This window comes from Phoenix dactylifera, chromosome 7 (assembly GCF_009389715.1).
Source record: "Phoenix dactylifera cultivar Barhee BC4 chromosome 7, palm_55x_up_171113_PBpolish2nd_filt_p, whole genome shotgun sequence".
NCBI classification, from domain to species: Eukaryota; Viridiplantae; Streptophyta; class Magnoliopsida; order Arecales; family Arecaceae; genus Phoenix; species Phoenix dactylifera.
In genome coordinates this window covers 12,294,838-12,322,562 of record NC_052398.1, presented here as the reverse complement: position 1 = coordinate 12,322,562, position 27,725 = coordinate 12,294,838, and the positions used below count along the sequence as shown (strand labels likewise).

Genomic DNA, 27,725 nt, shown 5'->3' with positions numbered 1-27,725 from the left:
ATCCGCCCCCGTTTTAGCGGGTCGGATCGGATAAAAAAAAAAAGCAACCCTCTCCATTGGTGGCCCGTACTAAAAATAATCGCGACGTTATAAACCCTGACCGCCAAAACCCCGGACTCTTTGTTCTCTCTCTCTCTCTTAGTATTTTTTTTTTTTTTTCGGAAGAAAACCCCTCTCTCGGTGCGGTGTTCCCGGCAGTGGGATTGCGAAAGGAATCATATCCGATGGAGGAGATGGCGGGGGCAGCGACGGCGGCGGCGGCGGAGGAGTACCGGTACCAGGACCAAGGGAGCCGCCTCCCTTTTGCCCGCGGAGGCCCCATCTACGTCCCCGACCTCGTCAGCCCCCTCACCTCCGTCCCCGACTTCAAAGCCTCCGTCCTCCAAGAACTCCAGGTATGATACAACTACTTCTATCAATCCCTTCTCTTTCATCCGCGCCGAGTTTTTTTTTTTTTACTTTTTACCCTGTATTGATTTGAGATATCCTTTCTTTCGTAGAGCTTAGAAGCTGAATTGGGTACACCGGGAGATTTCGATGAAGAACTCTCGTAGGTTGATTGTGTTTTTGTTAAGAATTATATATATGGTTGTCAGAATGATGATATAAATGCACGGATGTATGTAGGGTTGATGAACTTAGGGTTTTTACGGAGGAAGAATTGGTGGAGAAAGCTCTCAAGGAAGATTTTGATGTATGGTTTCTGGTCCTTATTGAGATGAACTGATAATGTCACTGTGGATTTGTTGATGATGGTTATGGGTGATTGCAGGGCATTCGGTGTATTGATGATTCGTTGCAACTGTTGGAATATCCTAATGGGGAGTAAGTAAAACATCCTCTATCTTTTATGATTCTTATGAGCTTTTCCTTCATACTTGTAGGAGATGGTTATCCATTTTTTGTGCAAAACAAGTCAGATTTTACTTTCTATTCTTTCATTTGTTTGAAGATTAAATCTTGGGTTAGATTACCAATCACATTGGTGTTCTCTAGTGTTTGTTTTCCAATATGGCAATTATGTACTTGTATTTTTGCTGCATCACCAATTTATCCTTCTGTACGATGGTGGCTGAGATTTATTTTCTCAAAATATTTAGAAAATGATTCTGTATGCACAATAACAAGCTCACATATATGTATATAATGCTTGATAACTGAAATAGATATGTTAGAGTGCAACTAAGATGTTTGATTTAAAGAAATGGGAAGGCGACGGATGAAGTAATTTTCAACGAAGGGAAGTCAAAGGATTGAACTGCATTAATATACATCTTAGAGGTTTCAGCTACACAACCATATTGAGGGACAACAACATATTATATCATAAATAGGTACTTGTGATCACTCTTCAGAAGGATTATATGTGGAGTAAGAACCTTATCAACTAAATTTGGAAGACATTGCCCAACCATGAACATGACATACAATAGCAGTTGGATTGTGTGCTTCTCCTTGTAATAACTGAACCTAAGGTGGAGCAGAGTCAGGAGAACACCAGTTGAACTCAGCATTGTATTCCATGAGGTTTATTGTTTGACATCTTTATAATTGCTGATTTGCTGCCCTGTTATGGATCAGCAATTGCACCAGTTAGGATCACTAGGGGTCCAAGTTCTGACGGGATTGTACTTCAATGGCTATACTTATTCATCTCTGTTTAAGTTTCTCCCATAGCGCCCATAGTTCCTAACAAGGGTTTACTATGAAATGTCCACGCAGGCTAAAGCAGTCCAACATGTTGACCAAAAGGTTTCTACGTTTCTCTTGCTTTCTGAAAAAGTCATCATCTTCCAACCCGATCTAGGCACCACAAAATGTAACTTGTAATCAACTTGTAACACCTAGGTGATCTGATCAATAAGAAGTAAGTATAAACATGTCCAATGTAACCAGAAACAGAGTCTTCTATTTCTCTCCTCTAGGGTGCTAGCCAATACAATCTGGATGTTGTATGTTGCATTTTTGTCCAATATCACAACTTATGATGGCCTTAAAGGTTCCTTGAGCCTTCGAAATATGTTTTGATAATGAAGGACAACCTCTTGTATATTTTTGGGGACTGGAGATTGATGAGAGTGCTAGAGTATGTGTTCGGATTACTTGCTAAGTAGTCCTCATGAATGAAGTTTCTGTAAGATATCTGATGAGAGGTGTACATTTGCATGTGTGTTCCTATCTCTCTTTATTTTTCCCTCTACCTTATAAATGAAAATTTTTGAACAAAATGTAAATGCTTTAGAAACAAAAATCTGTAATTTCATATAGAACTTGGTCTAAAACTTGAATTTATTCTGCTTGCTTTAGCTTCACTATGTTGAACAGTTGAAAGATTATGTCATGATGATTCGTAATTATCAGATACTCATGCTAAATTCATTGTCTAAAGTATACGAGGAAGCTTCCATTTTTCAAAAGTTGAATTAGATGATTGTAATGATAAATTAGTTAAGAGGAATCTTACAAGTCCTTGGTGGCATATCTAAATTTCAAATGTAGGATGCTAGCTTTGCAGGTATAGAATCTGTGCTTATGCATTCAGATACTGAAGTGTCCAAATTAGTATCAACTATAAATATAACCCATGAATGAATTGATTTCCTGAGTGCTCTTTCTTTCTCTATTTTCAGAGAGAGTGGTGTTGGGAGACCATTGCACCCATAGTGTATTTCATATAACATTTCCTTTCACCTTCCATTGTAGAGGAGGGAAATGTTATCTACTTTCTTAATTATGAATTTCATGCTGCTACGTTCTATTTATCCATGTTCCCCTTCTTTTAATTACTTGTTTTCTTCTATGGGAGGTCAGATGCAGCTGACTTTCATGGTACCTTATCATATTTATTTATATTCATATGATATTTGACTTCTACATGCTCAAAATTGTGACTATTTCAGTTCCTTTTTTGCCGTGATTAAAATTTTCACATGAAAATGTGGACTGTGTACTTCTGCAGGACAATTGATAATACAAGTACCTCAGGGAAAGAAATTGTCTGTTCAGCAAATTCAGAACTTGAAACCAGCAATATGGGGGCTCATGTAACTTCGAATGATTCTTCTGTCATGACATGTGATACAGATGTTTCAAGAAAAAAGTCTCAAGAGAAAAAGAGAAAGAAAAGAGGAAGACGCTTTGACAGAGATAGTCGAGCTGCCGAACTAGAAGTACATTGTTTGATTTATATTCAAACTATCAAGGGGCTTGATTCTTAATTTTATATTCTGTCTTAAGGCTTTCCTCTTTTACACACTTATCAACTTAGGAAGATTGTCAAACAATTAGTACTTAGATTCTGAAGCCTTTTTTTCATAATTCCTGGAGTGTCCAGCAGTTTTGAGGGGACTATGCTTTCAGATCCTTATGGAACTTGTCCTCTCTCTCATAAAACTAGGATAGCACTCATACTCTACAAATCTTGATCAATTAAGCATGTACACAATGCTTATGCATATGCTGCAAAATGGTATAACCAGATGGATGCACCTAGCATGAAAGAACAACCCTCTTGCCCTTACATTGTTGCTTGGCTAGCCACCATAAGACAACAACTATGTTATTTCACAATGGTGTTTGTTATGTTTGATATATTCATGCAGATTTCCACATGACAATTACAAGTGCACGGCCATTGCATCGTTTATGTGTTTGTGCCTATGCTTGTTTTTTTTTAAAGAGAAAGTGATCTAAACCAAGGTACGCCATACCAGCTTGAACTGAGCAGTACGAGGCATACCGTACCATATCGGTTCGGTACTAGCATCTGGTATGGGTGGCGAACCGACACTTGGTATGCTAAAAAAACTCCGTACCATACCGTACCATACTGATACTATGCTAGTGGGGCACCGATACAGGATCCGGTACCGAGACGGTGAATATAGAAGGGTTTTTATGTAGCTATCCTATTGCACTAGATATTTGGGACTTTAACATCCGCTTTTACATAAAAAACCTGTTCAGGGCTGAAATTGTCTGATCTTACATACAAGCCTATTTGGATGCTCAAAACAATTATAACATATTCATAATATCTATAACACGGAAATTAAAGGAAAACTATATCTGATGCTCTATGATATGTCGTTTCCTTAATTGTCTGTTAGTATGCAACAGTACAAGCTGCAATAGAAAAGGCTTTATTATTGGATCATGATGTTACAATTTCTGGCCTTACTGCCAATAAATGTAATTGCTTTTATCTGTATGGCTATTTAGTATGATTTTCTGGGGAAATTTTAAACAGTAATGTCATGTGGATGATTATCATTATTCTGCTCCAATATACTTCTTGTACATAATTTTGTTATTTTTTCTTTGAATTCATTATTCACATGATGATCAAAATCTTTCTGCATGTGAACAATGATCAGGGTAGTTATTTTGCAAAAGTGAAGCAACTTGCAAGAATCAAGCAAAAGCAGGATGAAGACAAATTAGCAGCCAAGTTACATTCATTGAGGTATACTATGTGTTGCCTGATCAAAATAATTACTCTTTCACATATACTGCTTTGTATTGGACAAGAGACAATCTAACAGTTAAAAGAATAAGTTACGCATAGTTATCACAATTATTGTGCCTCCAATTCATTCCATACTCATGTGGTCTGCTTCTCTTCATGTGGACTCATTCTTGCCTCAAAGGTTTTTTTCATCTATATTTATGAGTTGCTGATAGATCTATAAGCTAATTCTTCAGTTTATTCTAATCCACAGTCCTGTATATATGAGTTGTAATCAATTCATCATCCATGACGTGGCATTCTGTGGGTGTCCATTATGAGAACCTCACTTTATACTAACTTTTACAAGGTGAACTCCAACTCATATAGCTACCACTATTATCTTGTCTTGTTGAAATTCCCTTATGCATAAGTGAGAAGAAAAAAGGAAATCATCTAGTCAGCATTGACTAAGGGACCTAGGATTCACCCAATTGAACTTTGACCTTTTTCCAAATGAACTCTGCTGAGTTTCTCAGTGGTTAAGACTTGCGTCACCAGATTTACTTAAATTGTTCGCATCTGATTCATTATCTGCTATAATATTATCTATGTCAATTTCTTTGCACTGGCTGACAATATCTGGGCATAAACCTACGGAAATGATCCTCACCTTTTAACCCTGCCTCTCTTAAATACTCCTTTCAGTCTGGTGGCTTCTTTTGTTTTCTTTGACCTACTATATAGTCTATGTTGATATTCAATAAAAAGTGTTTTTCTGTTGCAAAATGAAATTCATCTCTTACCCTATAAACTATAACCTCAGTTTGCTATCCAATAATATGTCAGTTAATCAATGACCTGCAAGATTAAGTCCTCCAATGAAAACTCTGCCTTTTAGGCAGAGTTTGTAATCTGAAAAAAGTCCTCTCTTAGCCAGCTATAGAAAATAAACAAAAGAAAGAATGAGATAATCTCTCTCACAGAAGATACGTATCATTTTTACATGTAGTCCCTTTGCAATGGATTTTTTCTTTGAAACCTATATGCAGACATGATGTCATACAATCAACGAAAAAAGTTTTACTGAAATTGTCTTAAAATTGTAATTCTATGTCCTTGTGACATTCCATATTGAAGGCAATAATATTCTCAAATGATTGAAAAATTCTTGAGTTATTCTCTTTCTTTTTTGGCCAAATGATTATCTGATCAATTCCTATCCAATTGAACTATTCCTTCCAAATTATTTTTTTCGACATTCTGAATTTTTGGCCTTCGCCAAATTGTCCTGGATGCTGAACTTGTGAGTGTGGTTACAGGTTCAGAGGATGAAAAGGATTTTTAGCAATGTGTTTATCTTAGATCACTTTTTATTCGGAAAATATGAAATTAATATTAATGATGTTTGTCATGATTAAGTAATCATAGTCAAATATCACAGGCACTCACACATGCACATCCACATATATAGCTGCTGTTCTTTGAACCATGGTATATTATGGAATTTCCTATTGAAACCTGATTGTTTGGATACAGTGACAATTCCAAGTCTGTTCAAGGGTCAATTTCAACTTCAGATAAAATTGAAAGGATGAGATCCCTTAGGTTCATAACATCTCCTGTGAAGGTCAGAGTTAAAGCATATGCTTCCCCCCAATCTGTCATTTATAAACTATTATTAACTGTACGTCCTACAATACATCATTCTGGCTATATTTATTATTGTATTACTTTTATTGTACATGCAACTCTATATGATGATATACCAGTTTTATTTATCTCATCATTTAACTAGTGACGGTATACATATATATATATATAATATTATATTTTCCATTCGTTTTAAATTCTAACTGTTTGTGTTTAAATCATTATGATCCATTGCCTGCTGCAGGCTGCATTATGTATTATTGTTGATAAGTTCCGCTAATTTTGTATACCTGCATTGACCATGATCACAGATACTACTGTTGCCATGTTTAACGCTAGTATTTCTCGGTCGATAATCCTGTGACATTGTTTGAGAAGATTGTTTTTGGAATTTATTTCTTTGGAAACTTTCTCAGTACTATAGATGGAAAATGTAATCTGCAAATAAACATTAATTAGTGGTTTCTGAGAAATTTTTTTTCCTTTCCCATTTCTATGGTTATCATATATCTCATTAGTCCAAAAAAGCGTAAGAAGAAGATAGAACAACTCTATCAAACAGCAAAATGTGCCCATAATATAGGCTCAGGATTTTTCTCTTATTATCCTCTTTCCTAATTTCTTTAGACAATGATGGTATATGCCTGTGATGATTGTTGGCTGTAGAAAGCAAGGAGCATGGTTTGCTTTTTTAAAAGGTTAAAGATCTTATTTTATGTGGAAAGATGGGTCATACTTGAGCACAGAGAAGACTTGTGGAGTAGTTAGTAGAGGAGAACAACCTTCAGTTATTTCTTGCTTTACTCAATAGTCATGCTAAACTCTTTACCTGTTGCTCAATGTTTACATTTTGGTGTGATGATTACCATTAAGGAATATTTTCTCTGGTCTATATTGATCATTGGATCTTCAGAGGTATTAGTGAAGGACTGTCTTGACATGATTGATCATCAGTGGCTTGGTGTTATTCTGAAAAAGTCTGATGCAAACTTAAATTTCAATTGTGGGAGACCACCTTTTATATCTGAGTCCAATAACCGTAGTGGTGTCTAATTTGGGTGGGGTTAACGGCCGAAGAATTTTTTTTGTTTAATGATGCGTACATATTGCACAGGTGTAAAAGGATTGGTTAATTTTCAAGTCCTGCTTGAACTATACAAATGATTTTTGTTCAATGAATGATTTTGAACTAATTTTGATGCATTAGCTTACTAATTTCGTGTCAAGTTTTGCCCAACCTGTAGTTTTATTTTTTTCCGATCTTCTGTGGTCAGGATTATGGTCTTGGAACTATTTTTGGTCAGCAGGCCAAAGGGTTAGTTGTCCCAGTTGTTGATGCATACATCACCTATGAGTATTTGTCCAATTTTTGGACAATAGTATCTTTTTATTGATCATGTCTAGCTTGCATAAAAATTTGATCCAGCTTTTCACTGTCCGCCCTATTGGATCTGGAGATTATTAAGTCTCAAATTTGATATTTGTTTCCATTTCATGGGAAGTATGGAGAGTGAGAAAGATGTTGTTTAACAATTGAAACTGTTGCTATTGATGTTGTGAATTATTGGATCTTGAACAGAATCTACTCTTTTTTTTTTCTAAGAAAAAAATTGTCTTGCAGGCCTCCTGATACTAATGCCTTAATTCTTTGTTTCTTCTTCTTCCTCGCACTTTCATATTTTCTTGTCTTGCTTCTACAAGACTGAATTGGGTTCTTCCTGTTTTATGTTGCTTCCTTCTATTATACATTGGCATTTCACTTCATTTTAATTTTGTACTTGTCTTTGTCTAGAAGGATCTATATGTAGAAAACATGTGATAAGACAAAAATGTAGGGGTTTTTAGGAGAATAAATAGATATGATGTCAGGTCAAGGAAAACTTTTAGATAATAAGATGCATTGTTGTAATTAAAGCATGTATACTTTATGTAAGAAATATGCTTCAGTCCTTCATCTAAAAGCTGTGATGTATTTTACTTGTAAGCTTTGTATTTTGAAGTGTTTCAGTCTTATATGCATGTTTCTGTTTTTATTTGTGCAGGTGAAGTCTTTGAAATCACGAGAACATGTGCCAATATTCTACCCAGAAGTTGTTCTCTGTGTCGAGATTTATCACAAGAAAAACTCCTCATTGAAGGTACTTGAGTTGCAACTAATTTTTTTTGAAGAAATGCAAAACAAAAAAAAAAAAAATCTTTGGATTGAAAAGAAGGGAATGCCCCAGAAAAATTTTACTATTGGTATATAGTTGTAACTGTTTTTGGTTACTTTGAATTTTGTCTTCCGCATTTTTTTTCCATTGGTTATGTGTCTTTTGGCTAAGTTGCATTAAAGAAGAGAAACTCTTTTGAATCTAATGTTATATATATGATAGAAATTAGAAGTCTTCTCGCTTATTTCTGTGGTTAAATTCCAGTTCCTTTTGCCATCTCTTCTGTTTTTCTTTTACACTGAATCACTTAACATCATGTCTTGTTTTGAACAATTTATCATATGCATAGCATTGTTGGATTTGAATCTTATATGCAAACATGGGTTGAATCAAGGATTTAAGTATTGGAACATACTGCTCCATACCAAGTTCTCTGTACCATACTGATATGGAATCGGAACCCAATAGAACCCCCATACTGAGTTCTGGGATGAAGGGATGTACCATTACCAGCACTTCATATGGCTTGCTCTGGTTGGGTGCTGACATGGGTATTGAAACCGGTACTTCAAACCTTGCGCTGTTATATTTGACTTTGGGAGCTGTTTGTTCCACATCTGATGACCATGAATTTAATGGTTTTTACCTGACCAGATCAATATTAGACCACAATCTCATAGTACGAATTTGGCATTTGGTAGGAGACCATATTAATTGTACTTGTGTTTCTATAGTGGGTTATTTTATATTGTTTTTTTTTTTATAATGATCACTAGTTCATTTAAATTTCAAAATGCCAAGAAATTCATCTTTGTTCTTATTTTTCTTGAGTTCCTTATAGTAGCTTCTGGCATTTAACTATTTTAAGGCACGATGTGCGTTGTTGACCCTTCTTAATAGCTTAAGCTTTTGGGGTCTACCTGTCAGTTAACATGGTGTTAGAGTTGAAAGTCATGGATTCAAATCCCATTCAAGCCTTTTTTTTATAAAAATCACTCATTTGTTATCCTAAGTCTTTTCACTTGTTGACTTGTTCTTGGTTGTTATCTTGGGTCGTTCTTGACTTCTTTATGCCTTCACATCCATGGTCCAGCAGCAAATAAGGGAGGGCCCAATATACTTGTTAACCCTTCCCTAATATTTTAAGCTTTTAGTTCTAGTGGTTAAGTTAGCAAACTTAAATAGCTTTTTTCCTTCCTGAAGTTCCACGCGACACTCAAAAGTCCTTGGATAATGTTCCAAATATGTTATAAAGAGGACCAAGTTACTTTCTGACTATTTGCCTATTTGAAACTCTTCATCTGAGATTAATTTGACTTTTGACTGCTTAACTAGTACTAATTTAGTCACAATATCTTTGATTAATATGGACTCCAATTATTTTATGGATATGTTGCCATTGGCATGAATATCTTTTAATTGGACTTTTCAGTATCTGATTGCAGAAACTGTACTCTGTTCTGAAACTAGTTGTGTAATTACATAGCTTGGAATTGGGGGTCCAGCAAAGTTACAGAATGTTAATTCTACTTAAGCATGAACCTGATGTATTGAAGGTCTCTCTTGAAATTTGAAGATCCTTCATTACATTTTATTTCTTTCCGGATTAAGTGCCCATAGATCCTCTCTTGGCAATTTGTGGTTCTTTAATGCTAAAAGGGTAATAGGTCTCATGCCCTTTTTTAACTTTCTAGTAATAGGTATGCAGAATATGGTTTCTTTAATGGTTGGGGTTGTTGGTGACAACTTTTGTGGTTAGGCCTTTGAAATGATTCCTGTACTTTCTCCTTAATCGACATTTGAAGCTTTTCTGAAAACTACTTGTCAATTTTCATTGGATATTGTACCTCCATAATGTAATATATCATGATTCAAAGATATATCTCTCATTGGGTATATATGTAATTAGTTTTGCCCCACTCTTATTCAGTCGAGACCAATTGCAATTGGAGAGAAATTGGTTAGCTTGACTGAAACTCCAAATCGCTTCAGCTTCAACCTTTGGATTGCTTGTGGCTGATACCAATCTTTTGGCTAAAACCTTTTGACAAGGTTTTGAAAACTGGTATGGGTGATGGTACTAGTTTTTGGTCGGACTGGTATGGTATTGATCCATTCCATACCAACACATGGTTTGGGGTTTCGTCCCTATACCGATAGAGAGAAATATGAGATGGTCAAAAATATCTCGAATAAAAAGTCGAGCAAAAGAGCTGGAAAGTATCGGATCCTGTAGAAGCAGGATCACGTGATAGTGGGGTTGGGTTGGTTCAGCTTAGTCATTAGTGTTGATAATAGTAAACTAATAATCTTAACCTCCTTGGCCTACAGATAGCTTTGGGGGGTGCAGGTGGGTGGGGGCGAAACTGAAGTTGGCATCTTTCCTTCATGGCTTACTTTTTTGCTCCATTCAATGCTTGCAAATGCATGTGCCTATCCATTTATTGCTGCCAATGCTCGGTTTATAATTGACATAGATTTGCCCACCTGGCCATATTTGATTTGTGAATGAAATGGAGTACCAAATTGATATATTTTCCTCTTTTTGGGAAATTTAAGAGGGTGTCTGGTTGGAAATCATCCATTAATGGGGAGGAGATTTTAGTGAGATCGAGACATTCAAGAATCATTAAGGATTGGATTTCTAATAATGGCCAAAGGCATTAAATGACCCTAAATTAACTTGGAAGGTTTGGTGGTGCTCAGTCTCATGCGCTCCTGACGATTTGGCAAATGGGCATGAAGACGGTGGCTATGCGAAGATTCCCTTTCAGAGAGTATCTTAACTTGGATAGAAAAAAGCGAGAGAAAACAAATGATGGGGACCGGAGAGACCTGCACTGTGTCGGTACGGTACGGTATGGAATTTTTTCAGTATACCGAGTGTCGATATGCCATCTGTACCGAGTACCGGTACCGAACTGGTATGGTATGGTATCCTCTGTACCAGTCTGAACTGGGCCAGTACGGTGAACTATGGATCCAACTTTAACTCCTAATACTACAGCTATGCGTATACATGTCATTGGAGAGCAACCATTCTTGATAGGGTAATAGGAGGTAACACTACACTGACATCTGGCTATACCCATATCCGTAGGTGGGGTAAATATGTAGAGTTGGATTCCTCCTGGATAAGATGAGTGAGAGAATGCATAAGGATTATCGTGGATGGAGTATCTTATTTACTTTGACTATTTGATGCAGCAGGAGATCCACTTTCGGCATACAATGATATTCGTTGCGCATTATAACTACTCGATACACTGTTAGATCTCTCATTAATCTCCATTTTCTCCATTCGACAAAACAACTCTTGGAACTTCCAATATTGCTTTTCATCTTGTTTCACCTCCCATCTAATTTTTATTGTCAACTCGACTTCTAACGTGCTAGATGCACAAATAATCCTCCTACGTCTTACGATAGCTTATATACAACTCACTCTCTAGTTTTGCTATGTACTTACCCATATAACTTTGATTCTATGCCATGAGTTGCACCATTCTTGGATCCTCTCCTGTAGATTGCCATCTTCTTGTCACGTTTAGATTTTGTTTAGACCCCTGGGCCTGATCTTTCATGTTGTGTGTGAACTTTGTGTCGCTGGTGAATGGACCGAGTTCCTGAGAGTAACCACCACCTCCTCCAAATTGTCCATCCTGACCTTTAAATCCATCACTGGAATTTTCATTATTGTCATTACTACTATAGCAAGATTATCTAGGCAAGCTCGGAATCTAATAGCTCCGATGGCTCGTTGCCATCTTCTTGGACTGGTATATTGTCAATTGCCTCAATCAAATTGACAACTAGGGCTTTCCTCTTGAACTTGCCATGTGGACTACCTTGACTGGCCCTGGTAGCCCATGCACCTCGCCGTGACCTGTATATCTATCGATGGAATCGTTGATTAGAGTCCTCTAATTCCTATTGGGTTTCACTCATGGTAGGTGAAATATTCTCCTCTGTCCATCTGTCCACATCATGCGTACCTACCTTCAGGTTGGTTCTGTCTGATCGGGGAGGATCCCTCGGCTCATCTAGCTGGGCTCGTCTCGAGTACGTTGATCTATAATCCATCCAACCATAGGATTATCATCATCATGATTAAAGTCATTTGCCAACAAGTCTTCCTAGTTGTTCTCCTTGTTTTGATTCAAGTACTTATATGTAGCCTTTCATTGTAGTGTATGAAAACTAAGTTGTGCAACCTTTTGTTTGTTTGACAGTTTCGCAGCTTACTATGGATCAGGCAAATGTACTCCCAATTCCATTCAGATCTATTGGATGAGACGGTTTATGAGAGGACCAGATGGCAATCTTTCTCAAATTGGGCGCACCATTGCTTTAGGATCACGTAGGACGGATACATTAAATCCTTACAAACACTAAAAGAATGGCTTATTGGAAAATTTTCCTATTGCTACCTAGAGACATCCTTGAAATTGATTGCTGAGCTCCTAATTCTCCGAACTTTCCGTGTCTCTTGCAGAGTACTTTTCCGTGATCAAATAATATAGAATTCGCATTTATGTTAGTTAGATATGAAATATAATATACTATTTAGTTCATCATCTCGCTGATTGCATCGTTAAGCAAGCTCAGATCCCCAACATCTATTGCACCACTGCCCTGACTACCCGCAACAGCTCTTCTTTAAGGCCTATTTTCTCATTGTTTTCGTAGTTAGGATTCAAGTAATAGGCTGCTTATAATGATTGACAAAATTTATAACCATTAAATTGTAAGGAATGCGGTTCAAGTAAACACCAGGGATCAAGTTATGCCATTCAAGCATTATCTCCTAGATACAACTCCTTGCCTATCTGCATGTTATGCAGCTCCTCTCCCACATGCTACCTCACAAGCGCATGTACTCATGTATGATTAGATATACTTTGAGATAGGTTGCCCCATCTCCACAATTGACTTTTCGTAGGGTATGTCCCCAATATCCTTCAGCATCAAATATATACATTAAGATGCACAAAATGTTCAATAAAATATGTGGCATCTCATCCATCAAATCCTCCACTTTGTATACTGCAAAGAACACCATGTGAACAACATAGCTCTCATTGACCTTATGAATCACCTGCTTTATCAGCCCTGAGATGTAATTGATATCATGGACCTTGTCGAATGCATCAACAAACTTGTGGAAGAAAGCCAACCAATCATAGTATAGTAGGAAGTTGATGATGATCTTAGTCAGCCCGGACTAGCTATCTCACACATAAATGTAGCACCATATAACTCATACCAAATTTTATGTGATCGATCCGCTTCCTTAGACCGTCAACCTCTTGCTTTAGGTATGGCCTTTGCATCTCTTATGGCGTAGGAGGCTCGATACCCAGGCTTTATCCGCACTATAGTTATCATGTTGCAGAAGAAACTGTTTGCTGCAACGAAAGTTGAGATGTGACAGTTGCGGAACCACTTGGCAATGGTGATACCTATCATAGTCTTTTTGTCCTTATTGATATAGTCATCTATCTAGTACACCTTGCAACATTTCTATAGTCACTAGTTAAATGCTGTTTCAACCAAGTGACCCCACCTTTTTTTTGTTATTAATTCTATAGTAGTTGCATATCCAATGATGTCCCTTTAAACCCATCCTTTCACGACGCCATCTAATATTCGGTTCTTTCTGACCTTTCTTACTGGGTGCTATCTTCTAACCTAAAAATTTGTTCCCTCTGCATATTCAATTATAGACAATCATGATTCACATTTTAATTATCAAAGTGTATTTCCTCATTTCATTTTTCAAATTTTAATCATATTTTTATAGTTTATAATCAATTTCGTATTCAAAAAATTATTATAAATCATATAAATTCCATCTAGGTAACAAATGCAAGATAACTAGTTCAACAATTAATCAATTTTTTATTATTTTTTATACAATTTTACTTTAAAAATAGCTAAAGTGAAAAAATATGTTGAAAGGGGAATCCCAATGCACGCGGTTCCTATACCACGGGGTCTGGAGAAAATAGAAGAAAATATGCTAATCAATAAAATAGAAGATAGCTACGTCAGAATTCATCTTGTTAATTATTGATGCATGTATGACTTTTTTTTTTAACATTAACCAATTTTTTTGATTTTATATTTTAACCCCTATTGAATAGTTAAAAATCAAAAAAAATATTTAATTATTAAAATGCATGACAATTATTACTATAAAATATATTTACATTTTAGGACATTTGTTCTTTTTTTACATTTTTGGAATTTCTATATTTTTAATTATTTTTGATAAAAATTAAGTAACTAATCACAAGTATTTTGAAAAATAGATTTATTTGGTGGCTTTTGTAGGAACCCCATTGGGTGCTGCTTATATTTTCATCGGTTGATTGGATGCAATTTCATAAAATAATAGTTGCTGCATGCTGATAATGGTTCCTCCATATATCTGATCATATATCATTCTATCATAGTGTTTCTATATCACTAATATTGAAACTATGCACCTTTCTTCAGACCCAAGAATTTCTAGTTTTGGGAAGCCAAACACTTGATGAGTTGAGGGATAATATATATTGCTTGACTGACAAGCTGATGGAGACAGCAGGGCAATTTGATCCATCTGGATATTTCCTTATTGAAGTATGGGCTTGCTTCATTTGTCACTTAAACTGGCTATGAGCTGATTACATTTGTAAAGGTGATTTTATTTAAATCTTGTCTTCTCCATGCAGGATACCTTTTACAATGATCTGAGAAATCCGTCTTCTATTGACTATAGCAAACCTGTATTCGACTGGCTTAAGAACTGCAAGAATGAGGCAGCAGAGAAGTGGGAATATATTATGTCTGGTGAGCTAAAGAAAAAGCAAAAAGAGCTACTAGGGGATCTGGACATCGCCAACTTGCCCAGCTTTAAAGCAATACATATGCATAGAACTCGATTTGCTGACCTGCGATTTCGGTTGGGCGCTGGATATCTTTACTGCCACCAGGTACATCCCTCCCTCCCTCCTCCACACCCCCTTCCTTCTCTCTCTCTCTATGTATGTGCGTGTATAAGTTCTTGGTTTTCTGAATTTTGAATCTGAAAGCCATCTACTATACACTTGTAAAGTTATCATAGTCAACTATCTATGAATTCTTGCACTTATTTTTTGTAACAACAGAATCAGAGATCACATTTCTTTTTTACTTTATTTCTCTAAGCTTTATGGTATTAATCAGAATATTGTCTTTCAACTTTCTCAGAACCCTTATATATTCTTTTTGCATTTGAAGAAGAATGATAGATAGTTATAAAATCTCAAAAACCTTTTACAATATCTTACCAAGGTCTAGTACAAATGCCAGCATGCTTAGTGATGCACTATGATTCTTACCATCAAGTCTGACCCTAGAGTTCAAATAGATTGTATTGCAGATTGGGTATTATTTTTTGAGGTTTAGATTACCAGTACTGGACATTGCAGAAGTAGCTTACTTATATGATTCAGGTCAAATGGTACACCCCTATATTGACTGCTGGAGGTAAGACAGGAGCTGTACCATATGTCCGTATAGTGCTGTGTTGAGCCCCTGTATCATATTGGTATCTTACCAGTATGGTACAGTATGCTGGCACCAGGCGGTACAGCTCAGTACGACAAACCTTGCTTTTATCCATATCTGCTTCTATTCAGCAGATAGTGATACCTATGCAGATGTCAGCCAGATACTATAATTTGCATCCACATTTGTTCAAAGCAGATATGGGTGAGTTGGATAATAGTCATATCTATATTTGTTTGAAACATATCATGATATAAATTGGATATTATATCCTATTTTGTCTAAAGAAATTTTGATATATTGGATCTTAATGCGGGAGAAACGGAGGAGGTGAAGGAGTTGACTATAAGATGGATCACCTGCAAGCCATCCACGTATTATTAGTCCTGTTAATCAAGCTATCCCCAATCCATGTATGTCTTTTAGAAACCGGTTAAAGTTTCAACTTCCTGCAATCCTAATACTTCACCTTTTTCCTTGGTTACATCACTGAATTCTCTTTAGCACCATTTATCTTCAGACAGACTAAATACAGTGGTCAAGAGCCAGGGTATGGCTTAGATGTAGAATATTTGGTCTTAGTATCCCAAGTCTGATGTATCATCTTCATGTCTAAAATAGTTCTGTATGACTGTATATTAAGTTGTACTGACAAGAGATCAGGCCGGGAAGTTGTATGACATTAAAGCTTTATTTAAGTGTCAATCTGATAGATCTCTGGGTATGGTCTGAACACATGATCTTTGAGATACAGTAATAGGACTTTTTCTCCACTAAATAAAAAATCCGGCAAAGAGAACCATACCCATAGCTGAAAGGAAGTAGGGTGGAGATAGATGACGATCTCACCGAACCAAATGTTTAAGTCGTGGGCAGGGGCCTTGTTTGTGGGCTGATGCCCTTGCAGAGTTCTGATTCGTGTGGGCTGATTCTGGGGCTTTTGCTTGAGAAGACAGGGTTGGGACCAGCTAGTTGCGGATGCTGGTAATGGTGGATGGGAAGGTGCTGTAGTGGGGAGGAAGAGAGACTTTAGGCGCTTAGAGAGCTTCATGTGGGAATGGCAGCACCTTCGCCAAAGCTTTAGCTTAGTCAATGATTGCTTGGGGCTGGGACTGAGGCAGAATAATGAAGGGGCATTATGAGATAAGATATTAGGAGAAAGGAGAAAGCACTTAGCCATTAAGATTTATGAGTTTAATAGCCTAGGGTAGAGAGATAAGATATTAGGAGAAAGGAGAAAACACTTAGCCATTAAGATTTATGAGTTTAATATTTTTTCAAATTTTTTCGATCACCTATTCATATAACTGGATACCTAGAGCCTAATCTAAGGGAGGGCACACCTTAAATTTGGATTCATATTTAAATGTGTGAAAATGTAGATATGCCTCTATATCTATATCTGAATCCAAAAGAAAAATCAAATGCATATATGGTTTCAGCCCACTTAGGGCCTCCTTGGATGATGGGGGGGTGAAAATCCAATGTGATTTGTGGGTTGGGCTAGTACAACTAGCAAAATCATAGGATTATAGGTTGGGCTAGGCCTATATTCATTCATAAATACTCAGGAGTAGCTTTGGACTGGGCCGACCTGAATCCTATAGGGAGAAAAAAAGGGCTGGGTATTTATGAAGATAGGCCCAGCCCAGCCTGTAATCTGATAATTTTGCTGGTTGTACTGGCCCAACCTACGAATCATATAGGATTTTTAGTCTTTGACCTCCTTACAATCATAATTTTTTTATTTTAGGTGAGTGAGAAGACATTCAATTTTTCTTGATGCATGTGGACCCTACATTTTATGATGAACTCAAGAGAATGGAGTTGACTATTGAGACATTTTGTCAAGGTACATGACAGTAATGGAAATCTAGGGAAAGGTAAAGTCATCACCTTGACAATGGAAACTTAAAATTCTTTTATTTTTGGAATCAATTCATAATCCAGAAAGATAAACTTAAAAACCATATTGAGCTCCTAATTGTGATAATTTGGCACCTTTGTTTCCCCCTTTCCATCCTCTCTGCATTTGAAAAGGATTTGAAGGGGTGTTCACAAACAAAGTTTACTGACTAAGAACATCATCCCTGAATCAAATTTTACATTAGAAATCAGCATCTATATGTGATTAGTAGCAATGTGACACACATGCCTCAATATGATTGGCATTATGGATACCGATTATCGTGTATATGGATGTGCATTAAGATAGTCTTGAAATGGTGTTTTTATGATTGTTGCCACAGTAAGGAAACCATTCATAAAATCTATATAAAAAAAATTGCTGTTTGATAGCCTTTGGAATTACTGAAATCAAAATGATGGTACCCATGATCTTTGGCTACCCAAAGAGCTGATTTACCTTGTTCATCTTATTTACCTTATATTTTGTGTTGCTAAAATTTGTGGCTCTATTTCTAAAACCATAGTAATACCTTTAGGATGCACTGGTATTTAGATCTGACTATAGAATTTGCCCCTTTACTTTCATTTCCTTTAGCATGTGCTATCCTTCCTGTGAAGCTATAAACAAAAATAGTCCCATGCACCAAAATTTGTTTTTCGAATTAGTTGTTTAAAACAAACGATACCTTTTTTTCATAGGTCATTTTCTAATTGTTCTTTTGTAGTGCTCTCTGTGTCTTATAACTCTGCCTGTTACTTGTGTCCCTACTCTTGCATCACTAGCTAGAGCTTCTAGATAATCACTTGTACTTTTTTTCCCTCAATGTTTGCTTGAGTTTTTTTCACCAGCCTTTAAAAATCATGAAGGCTAAATAGTTCTATAGAGATTTTGCTAAATAGTTAGATCAACCCCTAGACATATCATAGAGGTCTATGACTTCTATCCCATTCTGTACTAAAAGCCAGTCTCTTTTATTTGCTGGGAAACATCTCACCGAAATTGCGATTGCAACGTCTGCTAATATCACTTCATTACTTGAAGTTCACATCTTGTCTGCAAGTTGTTCATATTAGTCAGACCTTAATGGATTTAACAACAGAGTTTAGAAAGAAGAAGTTATGTGATTAGACAAGATATAGAACGTCTATCAATTTTCTGAATGCAATATGACACTGAACTTTGGTTGTTTGCCCATCTGTTACATAATCCATCATCTGAAGCATTTCGGTGGCATTATATTGCAATTTGTGCGATGCCATTTGCCATTATCTTCATTCATTTGACAGAAAGGCCTTTTCTTACTCTCTTTGTAGGTTGTAGCCAATTAACTTAATTAACTTTCGCATATATCAGAACCTTTCAGGGATATAAATTTCTGAATTACTGTTCTTATGATTTTCTTTTCTTTTCTTTTCTTTTTTTTGGAACTACACAGGGAAACTGTAAGCATATCATAGTGATCAGAGACGTGAGAATGATCCACTCGGAGGATGTACAAAATCAGTCCGATTATCCTCTCCTCACGTTTCAACTCCGACCCCGTCAACAGAAATGCTCCGTTTGCAAAATATATCATGCAACAAAGATGACAGTTGATGATAAATGGTCTCCAAAGAACCCTTGTTATTTTTGCATCAAATGTTATTTCCTCCTTCACTACAAAGAAGATAACTCTTTGTTGTATCCTCATGCTGTATTTGATTATTTTCATGAATAGTACCCTGGGCTGGTCCATGAGTTCAGTTTTGTTGTTTGGCTGAGGAAGGCAATTAATGATCATCATATATTCGGCATCAAACGTAGAGTTTTTCAAGCGTAGTATGTTCCAACTTTGATGAGCTTGCATTTGGCTTAGAAGTCTTTGGTGTGTTATGTGGGAATCAACTGCAAGGGTTCGTTCTTGTTTCTCGGTGACGTCATTTGTACTTGATGATGTTATGGGGTTGGGTTTCCTAATGGCTACTGCGGCTTCTTCGTGCGCCAAACCTGGCTGCCCATGATATTATATTAGGATGTGGTGGGTAGTTGGGTTATCATTTATTTTGTGGACACCGGCCAGGACCCAAGAGGGAATTTTTGAAGAAAATTCTGAGGGAAATGGTGCATGTTTTGGAAACTTCTGGAAACTCTCCCCAATCCCATTATCCGAAAAATTAGAACCCAGAATGAGGCCCAATATTTTGGGGGAAACAAAAAGGATGAGATCCAAGAGGGGGAGAGCAGGCGCATGTTTTGGGAGCAAAATATCCATTTTGTCCTCATGGACCTGGAGTACCAGATTTATAGGTTTTGACCATTCTGACATAGGCAATGCTGATTTAGGACCCATTTGGCAGAGTTGTTGGCAGTAGAGCTTTCAGAAATAAAGCTTTTATAAAAAGTTATTTATTATTTGATAATTATATTTCTAAAGTATTTTGTAATTTTAATATGCGTTTGGTAAACAAACTGAGAAAGTACTTTCGGTATAACAAAAAAACCATAAAGAACATTGCATAATATTATACAACAAAACATAATAAAATATGATATGTATTAATACATAAATATATGATATAGTGTAATATTACTGTAATATAATATAATATTATTCTAATATAGTTAGTATAATATTGTATACTATACCATAATAATATAATATAATTTGATATTAAATAACATAATATATTAATATATTATGATATTATATTATATTATATTATATTATATTTATAGTATAATATAATATTTTAATATAAAATATTATAATTATTGTCATTATATATTAATATTTTATTAATATAATATTTTTAGGAACTATTTTTTGGAAAAAAAACATAGAAGCACACAATTTTTTTCAAAAGTGAGATTTTACGTTTTTTTTCCTTTTCAATGCTTTTTTTGTTCTTACATTTTTTTATACACAATAGGATATTATAGGTCGGTTTAGATAAATCATTGAATTCCAAAAACACGTCTGTGCAACATTAAATATAATACAATATCAACTATATATTCGATACCATCATATCTATAACAGATTCTCACGGTTTTATAAAGAAAAGAAGTCAATGCGCTATAAGTAAAGTAGCAATATAAGCATGTAGAATATCTATCTCACGATTATCCATTATTTGGCTTTGCTCTGTACTCAGTTCTTCCTATGGTTCATAAATCTCTAAACAATCAGAAGGGAGTAGACCCTCATTATCATCATAAGGATGAAACTCAAAATCTTTAATTGTATGAGTTCTAATAAAATTATGAATAGCCATGGAAGCCATCACAATTTGGACATATTTATGATAAGAAAAGTTGGGCATGGTACTCAATATTCTCCGTCTGCTTTTCCAACATCCAAATGTCCTCTCAATAGTGCATCTCAATGAGGAATGTGCATGATTAAAGATTTCATGCATACCCCTTGGTTGACTTCCACGTCGAAATTTTGGTAAATGATACCTTTCCTATTTGTAAGGCCCTATATATCCTGGCATATGAGGATATCCTCCATCCACCAAATAATATTTACCTGCATATATATATATATATGTATTCGTATTTTACACTTATGCATGAAAGTTAAAAATGTATAGCTATGATCATAGTATATTTAATTAATATGCATATGCCTACCATTATAATATATTTAATTAAAATGCATACGTCTAGGTAGGTGTGAAAATTGAAGCTCTTCTCTGCGTATAGTATCTAAAAAAATATAAGTATCATGAGCAATACCCTCCCATCCAACACAAACAAAAGTGAAACGCATGTCAAAATCATAACAGGCCATAATATTTTATGTAGGAATTCCTTTTCGACCAATATATGGTACGTGTTTCGATGGAGAAACTTTCACTAATATATGGGTACCATCAATTGCTCCAATGCAGTCCTTAAAATAAGATTGCAAACAACTATCATCACGGATTTTACTTGAAATATTTTTGAACTCTCTATTAACCGAGCTAATAATATCCTTGGTCATTCTTCAAACAACATTTAAAACATGGGTGGAATATCTACTAGTTGTTTCTCCTGAATGCTGAAATCAGTCTTGAACTATCTTATTCCCAAACCCATGTCCTAGAATCATCAAAAATAGACACCAGCTCCTCAACAGAAATATATCTGAAGCTTTTAAACCATATCTGACTTTCAATTCCATGCACAGATCAATAAATATATATTTTTTATTCAAAATTGTTGTTGGCATCTATCTGGAATGCCATGTAAAATTTCTGATACAAACTTACATCCAGTTTGATAGGAGGTCCTACATGGCTCCTTCTCAATATATTTTGTGTAATATTCAGTAACCGTACAAATAATTGTAATTAGCACAATATAAAAATTATCATTATCAATTATCTCATCTTCGCTGGGATAATTCTCCTCAGAAATATTGTCAATGCTACTCATACCTGTAGAAGAAATATTATGCCAAAATAAAATATCCATAACAAATAAACAAATAATATATAAATATATAATACAAATAATATAAAAAATACCAACACATATCATTTATAATATCCATAAAATCAATAGCATCCATGGTACATTATCCAAGATATAAGACAAATACCTATAGTCCACCATAATTTTGCACTAAAAGTTCATAATTAAAACTACAAAACATATCACCATAATAATACATCAACAACTACTCCATAGGTTTGACATTCACTTGAGCCATTCAATCTGAAGATGGGTATCCTAGAGGCCACAAACATCTCTCAATGTTCTCTTTTTTTTTTTTTTTTTGGTAAATCGGCCGCTCACACATGACGAGCGTGAAGCTGGCCTACAAAATCAGAAAACAAAATGCTACGCAAGGACGCAGGCACAGCATCGTGGCCTGTCCAAAGAAAATCTCCCGAATGATGAGCCGCGAAGGAAGCAACCCAGTCAGCCGCACCGTTTGCCTCCCGATATACGTGCGAGGCTTGGTAGGAGGCAGTCTCCCCCAACGCTCTACGAATATCGAGAAGCAGCGGCCGGTCGTCGACTGAGTACCCCCCTCCCCGGATCCACCCAACCACCGTGGTCGAGTCTCCCTCGAGAAGGAAGTGACCCTCACCAAGTACCCGCCTCGCATAGGAGACACCCTCCCAGGCCGCCTGAAGCTCTGCGGTCGCCACTGATGAGTCAAAAATCCTGCGTCCACCTGCCGCCACAAGTCTGGCATCATGATCCCTAATGATAAATCCCACACCTCCGCAGCTCCCATCCGCTGATACACTGCCATCAAAGTTCACCTTGAGAAAGCCAGGGGGTGGGGGCACCCAGGATACAAGTATCGTCCTGGACGCTGCAGTAGCAGAATGGGGGCCCCAGATGTCCCTAGCCAACCCAGTAGGTGTAGACTCAACAGCGCCGATGATCTCCGCCGCAAGCCGTAGAGCTCGATCCGCCACCAACCTCGGATGGTGGCTCTCACCATCGAAAACCCATGTATTCCTCCCCAGCCAACAATGATAGGCCAGGTAGGCATCACGAGTCCCCCTCTCCTCGCGTACAGACCCCCGGACCGAGGCCTCCAAGTGACGGAGGAACTCCTCAACGGACGTCCACAACTGCCTCTGGTCGGGCTGAGCTGAAGCATGTCTCCATATCTGGCTAGCTCTAGGGCACTCAAAAAGAACATGATAGATGGTCTCCTCTGTCGCCTGACAAGCTCCACATCCGGCCTGGACCCTCACTCCTCGTCTCACCAAAACCCCACAAGTAGGTAAACACCCCCAAGCCACCTTCCACAGGAACAAGGCCACTCGAGGGTGAATGTGCATCCTCCAAATCCAGCCGCAGTCCATCTGTCTCGCAGAGGGCCCTCTACCAATTGCTAAAAGGTCCCGAACTCTCACAGTCGTCCCACCTGTCCTGCTCCATACCCTCCTATCCACTGCCTCCCCCTCCGGGATCGGCAGAGCTAGGACGCGCTCAGCAAGGTGCTCCCCGAATACCTGTCGAACAAGGCTCGTGTCCCACCTCCGCTCCCCCTGGGCAAATAAGGCACACACTCTACGTCCCTCCATCCAGCCATGGTCAATCTCGGTGGGCCACCCCTGCAAAGCTACCTCAGCCAACCATCTGTCCTCCAAAATGCTGATCGACCGCCCATCCCCAATCTCCCACCTGATCTCTGGCAACACTCCTGGGGCGCGAACGCAGATCTCTCTCCAAATAAAGGAAGCTCCTCGGCCAGTACGTAGGACGTAGTGGGGGGCAGGGTCCCCGTACTTCGCCCTCAACAGTGAGCCCCAAAGGCCCTCAGGCTCTAGAAGAAACCTGGCTGCCAACCTGGTCGCCAATAACTCCCTCCGCTCGACCAATGAGTGAATACCAAGTCCTCCCCTGTCAGTCGGCTGGCAAATAGACTCCCAAGCCACCAGGTGAACACCATCTCTGCCTCCCCGCCGTCCCCAGATGAAAGTGCGAAACATCCTCTCCAATCCCCGGATCACAGCAAGAGGGACCAGGGTATTGGAGAGCAAATAAATGGGGATAGAGCTCAACACTGACCGTACCAAGATGACTCGGCCCATCATCGACAGTGCACCCGCCTGCCAACCCTCCAAACGGTGGGTGATGCTCCGCTCCATGGATGTACACTCCCTCCGACGTAGACGGCGTCCCGTAATAGGCACCCCGAGGTATGTAAGGGTCCCCACCTGCTCTCCAATCCCTAGTAGGCTCATAATAGACTGCCTCGCCCCATGGTCAGTCTTCGGGCTAAAGAAAATGGCAGACTTGGTCAGATTGACCTGCTGCCCCGACATACCACAATATGCCCCCAAGATCCTACTAATGGCCCGGGCTGATCTGCTCGTCGCGCGGGCTAACAGTATACAGTCATCAGCGAATAGCAGATGCGAAACCCTTGCCGTCCCGGCCCCCGGGCCATAGACCTGCAACTCCTGCTCATGGACTGCCTGTCTGAGTGCACGGGACAAAGAATCTGCACATAGAATGAACAAAAGTGGTGACAAAGGGCAACCCTGTCTCAATCCTACCGACGACTCGAAGAAGCATGATGGTGAGCCATTAAACAATAAGGCAAAGGACGGGGACAATATGCAATCGAGCACCCATCTGACCCACTGTGGGTGAAATCCAAATCCCTCCAGGCATTGCCGCACAAACTCCCATCTCATCCTGTCGTATGCCCGCTCCATATCAAGTTTGACTCCCATTAAGCACCTGCACTTAGGCGCTTTCTGGAGGTCAGTCATGAACTCATGAGCAATGAGGACGTTATCCGAAATGGAACGCCCCCCAACGAAAGCCCCCTGCTCAGGGCAAATGAGTCTGGGTAGGATACCCCTCATCCTCTGGACTAGTACCCTCGCCACCACCTTATACAGGGTGGTACACAAGCTGATCGGTCTGTAGTGGCTCGGCTCAACAGGGTCCTGTCTCTTCGGAATCAGTGTAATGAAAGTCCTCCTCCACTCCACAGGCATCGCTGTCGACACAAAAAACTGCTGGACTGCCGCGGTCACCTCCTGTCTGACTATGTGCCAATACCTCCTGAAAAAGACAGGGGGGAAGCCATCTGGGCCCGGGGCTCTGTCCTCGCCCAAAGACCAAAGGGCCGACTGTACCTCATCCCCGGACACTGGACTGACCAAAGCTGCGTTCTCCTCCACTGACACCTGCCTCCCTGGTACCGGTCCGCATGCACCTCCATCTGTACCTCCAGACTCGGTCCATCTATCACGAAAAAACTGCATCAAGGTCCTCCTGACTGTCTCCTGATCCTCAGACACCCGCCCACTGCTATCCCTAATCCGGCCAATCCGGTTCCGATGTCTCCTGATGATGGTCGACTGGTGAAAGAATCTGGTATTCCGATCCCCCTCCCTAATCTACTGGATCCTGGACTTTTGCCTCCAAAACACCTCCTGCTGCCTCAAAAGGGAAGCGTGTCCAGCCAGTAGTCCCCTGAGCTCCCCCTGATCCACATCTGAAAGACTACCCCCTCTGTCCTCAAGTGCCTGTAACCTAGTGATGGATGCCTCCGTCTCCTCCACCCTCCTGAAGATATTCCCCACCTCCTCCTTATTCCACCTTTGCAATCGGCGTCTGGTTAGCTCAAGTTTCCGGGTAACCCTATACATCACATCCCCCCTAACCGGCATCTCCCACGCCTCTCTCACCACCTCCCACGACCATGGGTAAGACAACCATACCTTCTCAAAGCGAAAAGGACAATGAACTGGAAAGGTATAAGAGGTACTCACCAATACTGGGCAATGATCAGAAGCAATCCTGGGCATGTGGCGCACCAAGAAGTCCGGAAATCTCTGAAGCCATCCGGGCGTCGCGTACGCTCGGTCAATCCGCTCCCAAACACGTGCCATCCCCAGCCTGTTGTTGCACCAGGTGAAGCGCGGACCAGTGAAACCAAGATCCGCCAGCCCATTGGACTGTATAAAGTCCTGGAACTCTCTGACCTCAATGTTGTTGGAGAAGACCTTACCCCCTCTCTTGTCCTCCGGGCAGTCAATGCAATTGAAGTCCCCTGCCATTATCACAGGGTGGCCAAGCTGAATGAGGCTGGTGGCCTCCTCCCACAAGACTCTCCTCTCCCGATGGTCTGTACTGGCATATGTGGCTAAAATGACTCACGGAGGCCCAGCCCCCTCAGAAATAACCAGGATCACCTGTTGGTTGCACTTGTGGAATACATCAATGCCAACACACCCCAACCTCCATAACACAATGATGCCCCCTGAGAGGCCCCGTGAGTCCACCGCATATGTCCCCCATGATCGCGGGATGGCACGCCTAGCTCGTTCCAAACTAGATCCCGACAGTCGGGTCTCAAGCAAAACACAAACATCTGGGTCATGCAAACTCACTAACCTACGGAAGGCCGGCCGAAAGGAAGGCTTCCCCGCTCCCCGACAGTTCTAAAGAAGAACCTTCATAACAACACTTGGGTGTTTTGATGCATGGCCACCCCTTCGGGGTCTTGCAGCCCTCCCTCCTTACTACACGCCGCACCCTCTTCCGGCCCGGCCATCTCAAGCACCACCTTCAATTGGTGTACCAAGGCTTCGTGTGCAGTTCCTCGTGGTTGCTCGGTGCTCACAGGCTCACTCTGAACTTCCATCTCCCTGGGCTCCTTTGCCGTTCCCCCCTTAGGCATCTCACCTAGGGTCTTCTTCCCAGGTGAGCAGACTGTGGCAGTGAGCAAAATTTCATCCCGCACAGTCTCGGCCCCATCACCGACCTTGGTTCCTCCGCAGACCGACTTGGGAGAAGACCCAAGCTCCGCTGACGGGAGGCCACCTCGCCCAAGCTCATCCACCGCCCGAGCATCCACCCCGCCTGGGGCCACCGGAGGCAGACCCCCATCTCCACCGCCCGCCGCCATACCCCGTCGCGGAACGGGATCCGCAGAAGATCGCTCCCGGTTGAAACCACCCTTGCCGCCCCCGCCGACCGGCCTCCCAACTCGCGGGCCTTCCGCAATCGCCGGAGACGCGCTCCGACTCCTGAAACGCCGCCAGTCGCCATTCTTGCTCGCCGCCCCGGCCACTGGCACGCGGAACCCCGGCACGAAAGACCCAGGCACCGGAGGGGCCGAGTGGTCTCGGGCCAGACCTCGCTCCGGCCCGAGGGCCCCCCGCCGCTTCGAAGGGCTTCTGGCCCTTTTCATTGGGCTGGGTCCGCTGTTCAGGCTGGGAGGGCCCAGCCCAGGCCCCTGATCACAGGCCCCGGTCTGGACCGGGCCCGCTTGGGTTTGGACGACTCCCTGCCGAGTTAGACTCGGTGTCGACTCGGTCCGCTGCACCGGTGTCGCCGCCACGCCCAGCACCGGTTCGACTCCTCCCGCTCCCTTCGCCGGCGAGATGCGCCGAGCGACCTTCTTAGGCTTCCGCCAGCCCTCAGAGTCCGGCGATGACTGAGGCTCGCTCGCCCCTCCCTTGGCCGGACCCGGGCCCGAGTCGGTATGAACCGGTTCCCGAGTCGGCTCGGTGCAGGAAGTCATCGTCCCCTTTGGCCTAGCCGGAAACCTAGCCCCACCGCCACC

The 27,725-nt window shown here is 40.0% G+C and overlaps 1 protein-coding gene across 2 annotated transcripts; it reads left to right on the top strand.

Moving 5' to 3' along the window:
* Positions 1 to 129: 129 nt before the first annotated feature.
* Positions 130 to 19,482, top strand: LOC103717167 (snRNA-activating protein complex subunit). Of its 2 annotated transcripts, none has more exons than XM_026808473.2 (11): positions 130 to 395; positions 501 to 554; positions 628 to 694; positions 773 to 825; positions 2,960 to 3,170; positions 4,377 to 4,465; positions 5,987 to 6,077; positions 8,143 to 8,238; positions 14,755 to 14,880; positions 14,973 to 15,233; positions 19,134 to 19,482. In XM_026808473.2, the coding sequence occupies exons 2-11, from the start codon at positions 538 to 540 to the stop codon at positions 19,413 to 19,415; spliced, it is 1,293 nt and encodes a 430-aa protein (XP_026664274.2). In that variant the 5' UTR covers positions 130 to 395; positions 501 to 537; the 3' UTR covers positions 19,416 to 19,482. The 2 variants fall into 2 exon arrangements, with proteins under 2 accessions (XP_026664274.2, XP_008803677.2); XM_008805455.4 differs by having other exon boundaries at positions 131 to 395; positions 501 to 550.
* The last annotated feature ends 8,243 nt before the right edge of the window (positions 19,483 to 27,725 follow it).

Coding starts and splice junctions, on each gene's coding strand:
- LOC103717167 (XM_008805455.4), top strand. CDS start 225: ATGGAGGAGATGGCGGGGGCAGCGACGGCGGCGGCGGCGGAGGAGTAC. Junction 396..500: donor CCGTCCTCCAAGAACTCCAG/GTATGATACAAC, acceptor TTTCTTTCGTAG/AGCTTAGAAGCTGAATTGGG. Junction 4,466..5,986: donor GCCAAGTTACATTCATTGAG/GTATACTATGTG, acceptor GTTTGGATACAG/TGACAATTCCAAGTCTGTTC.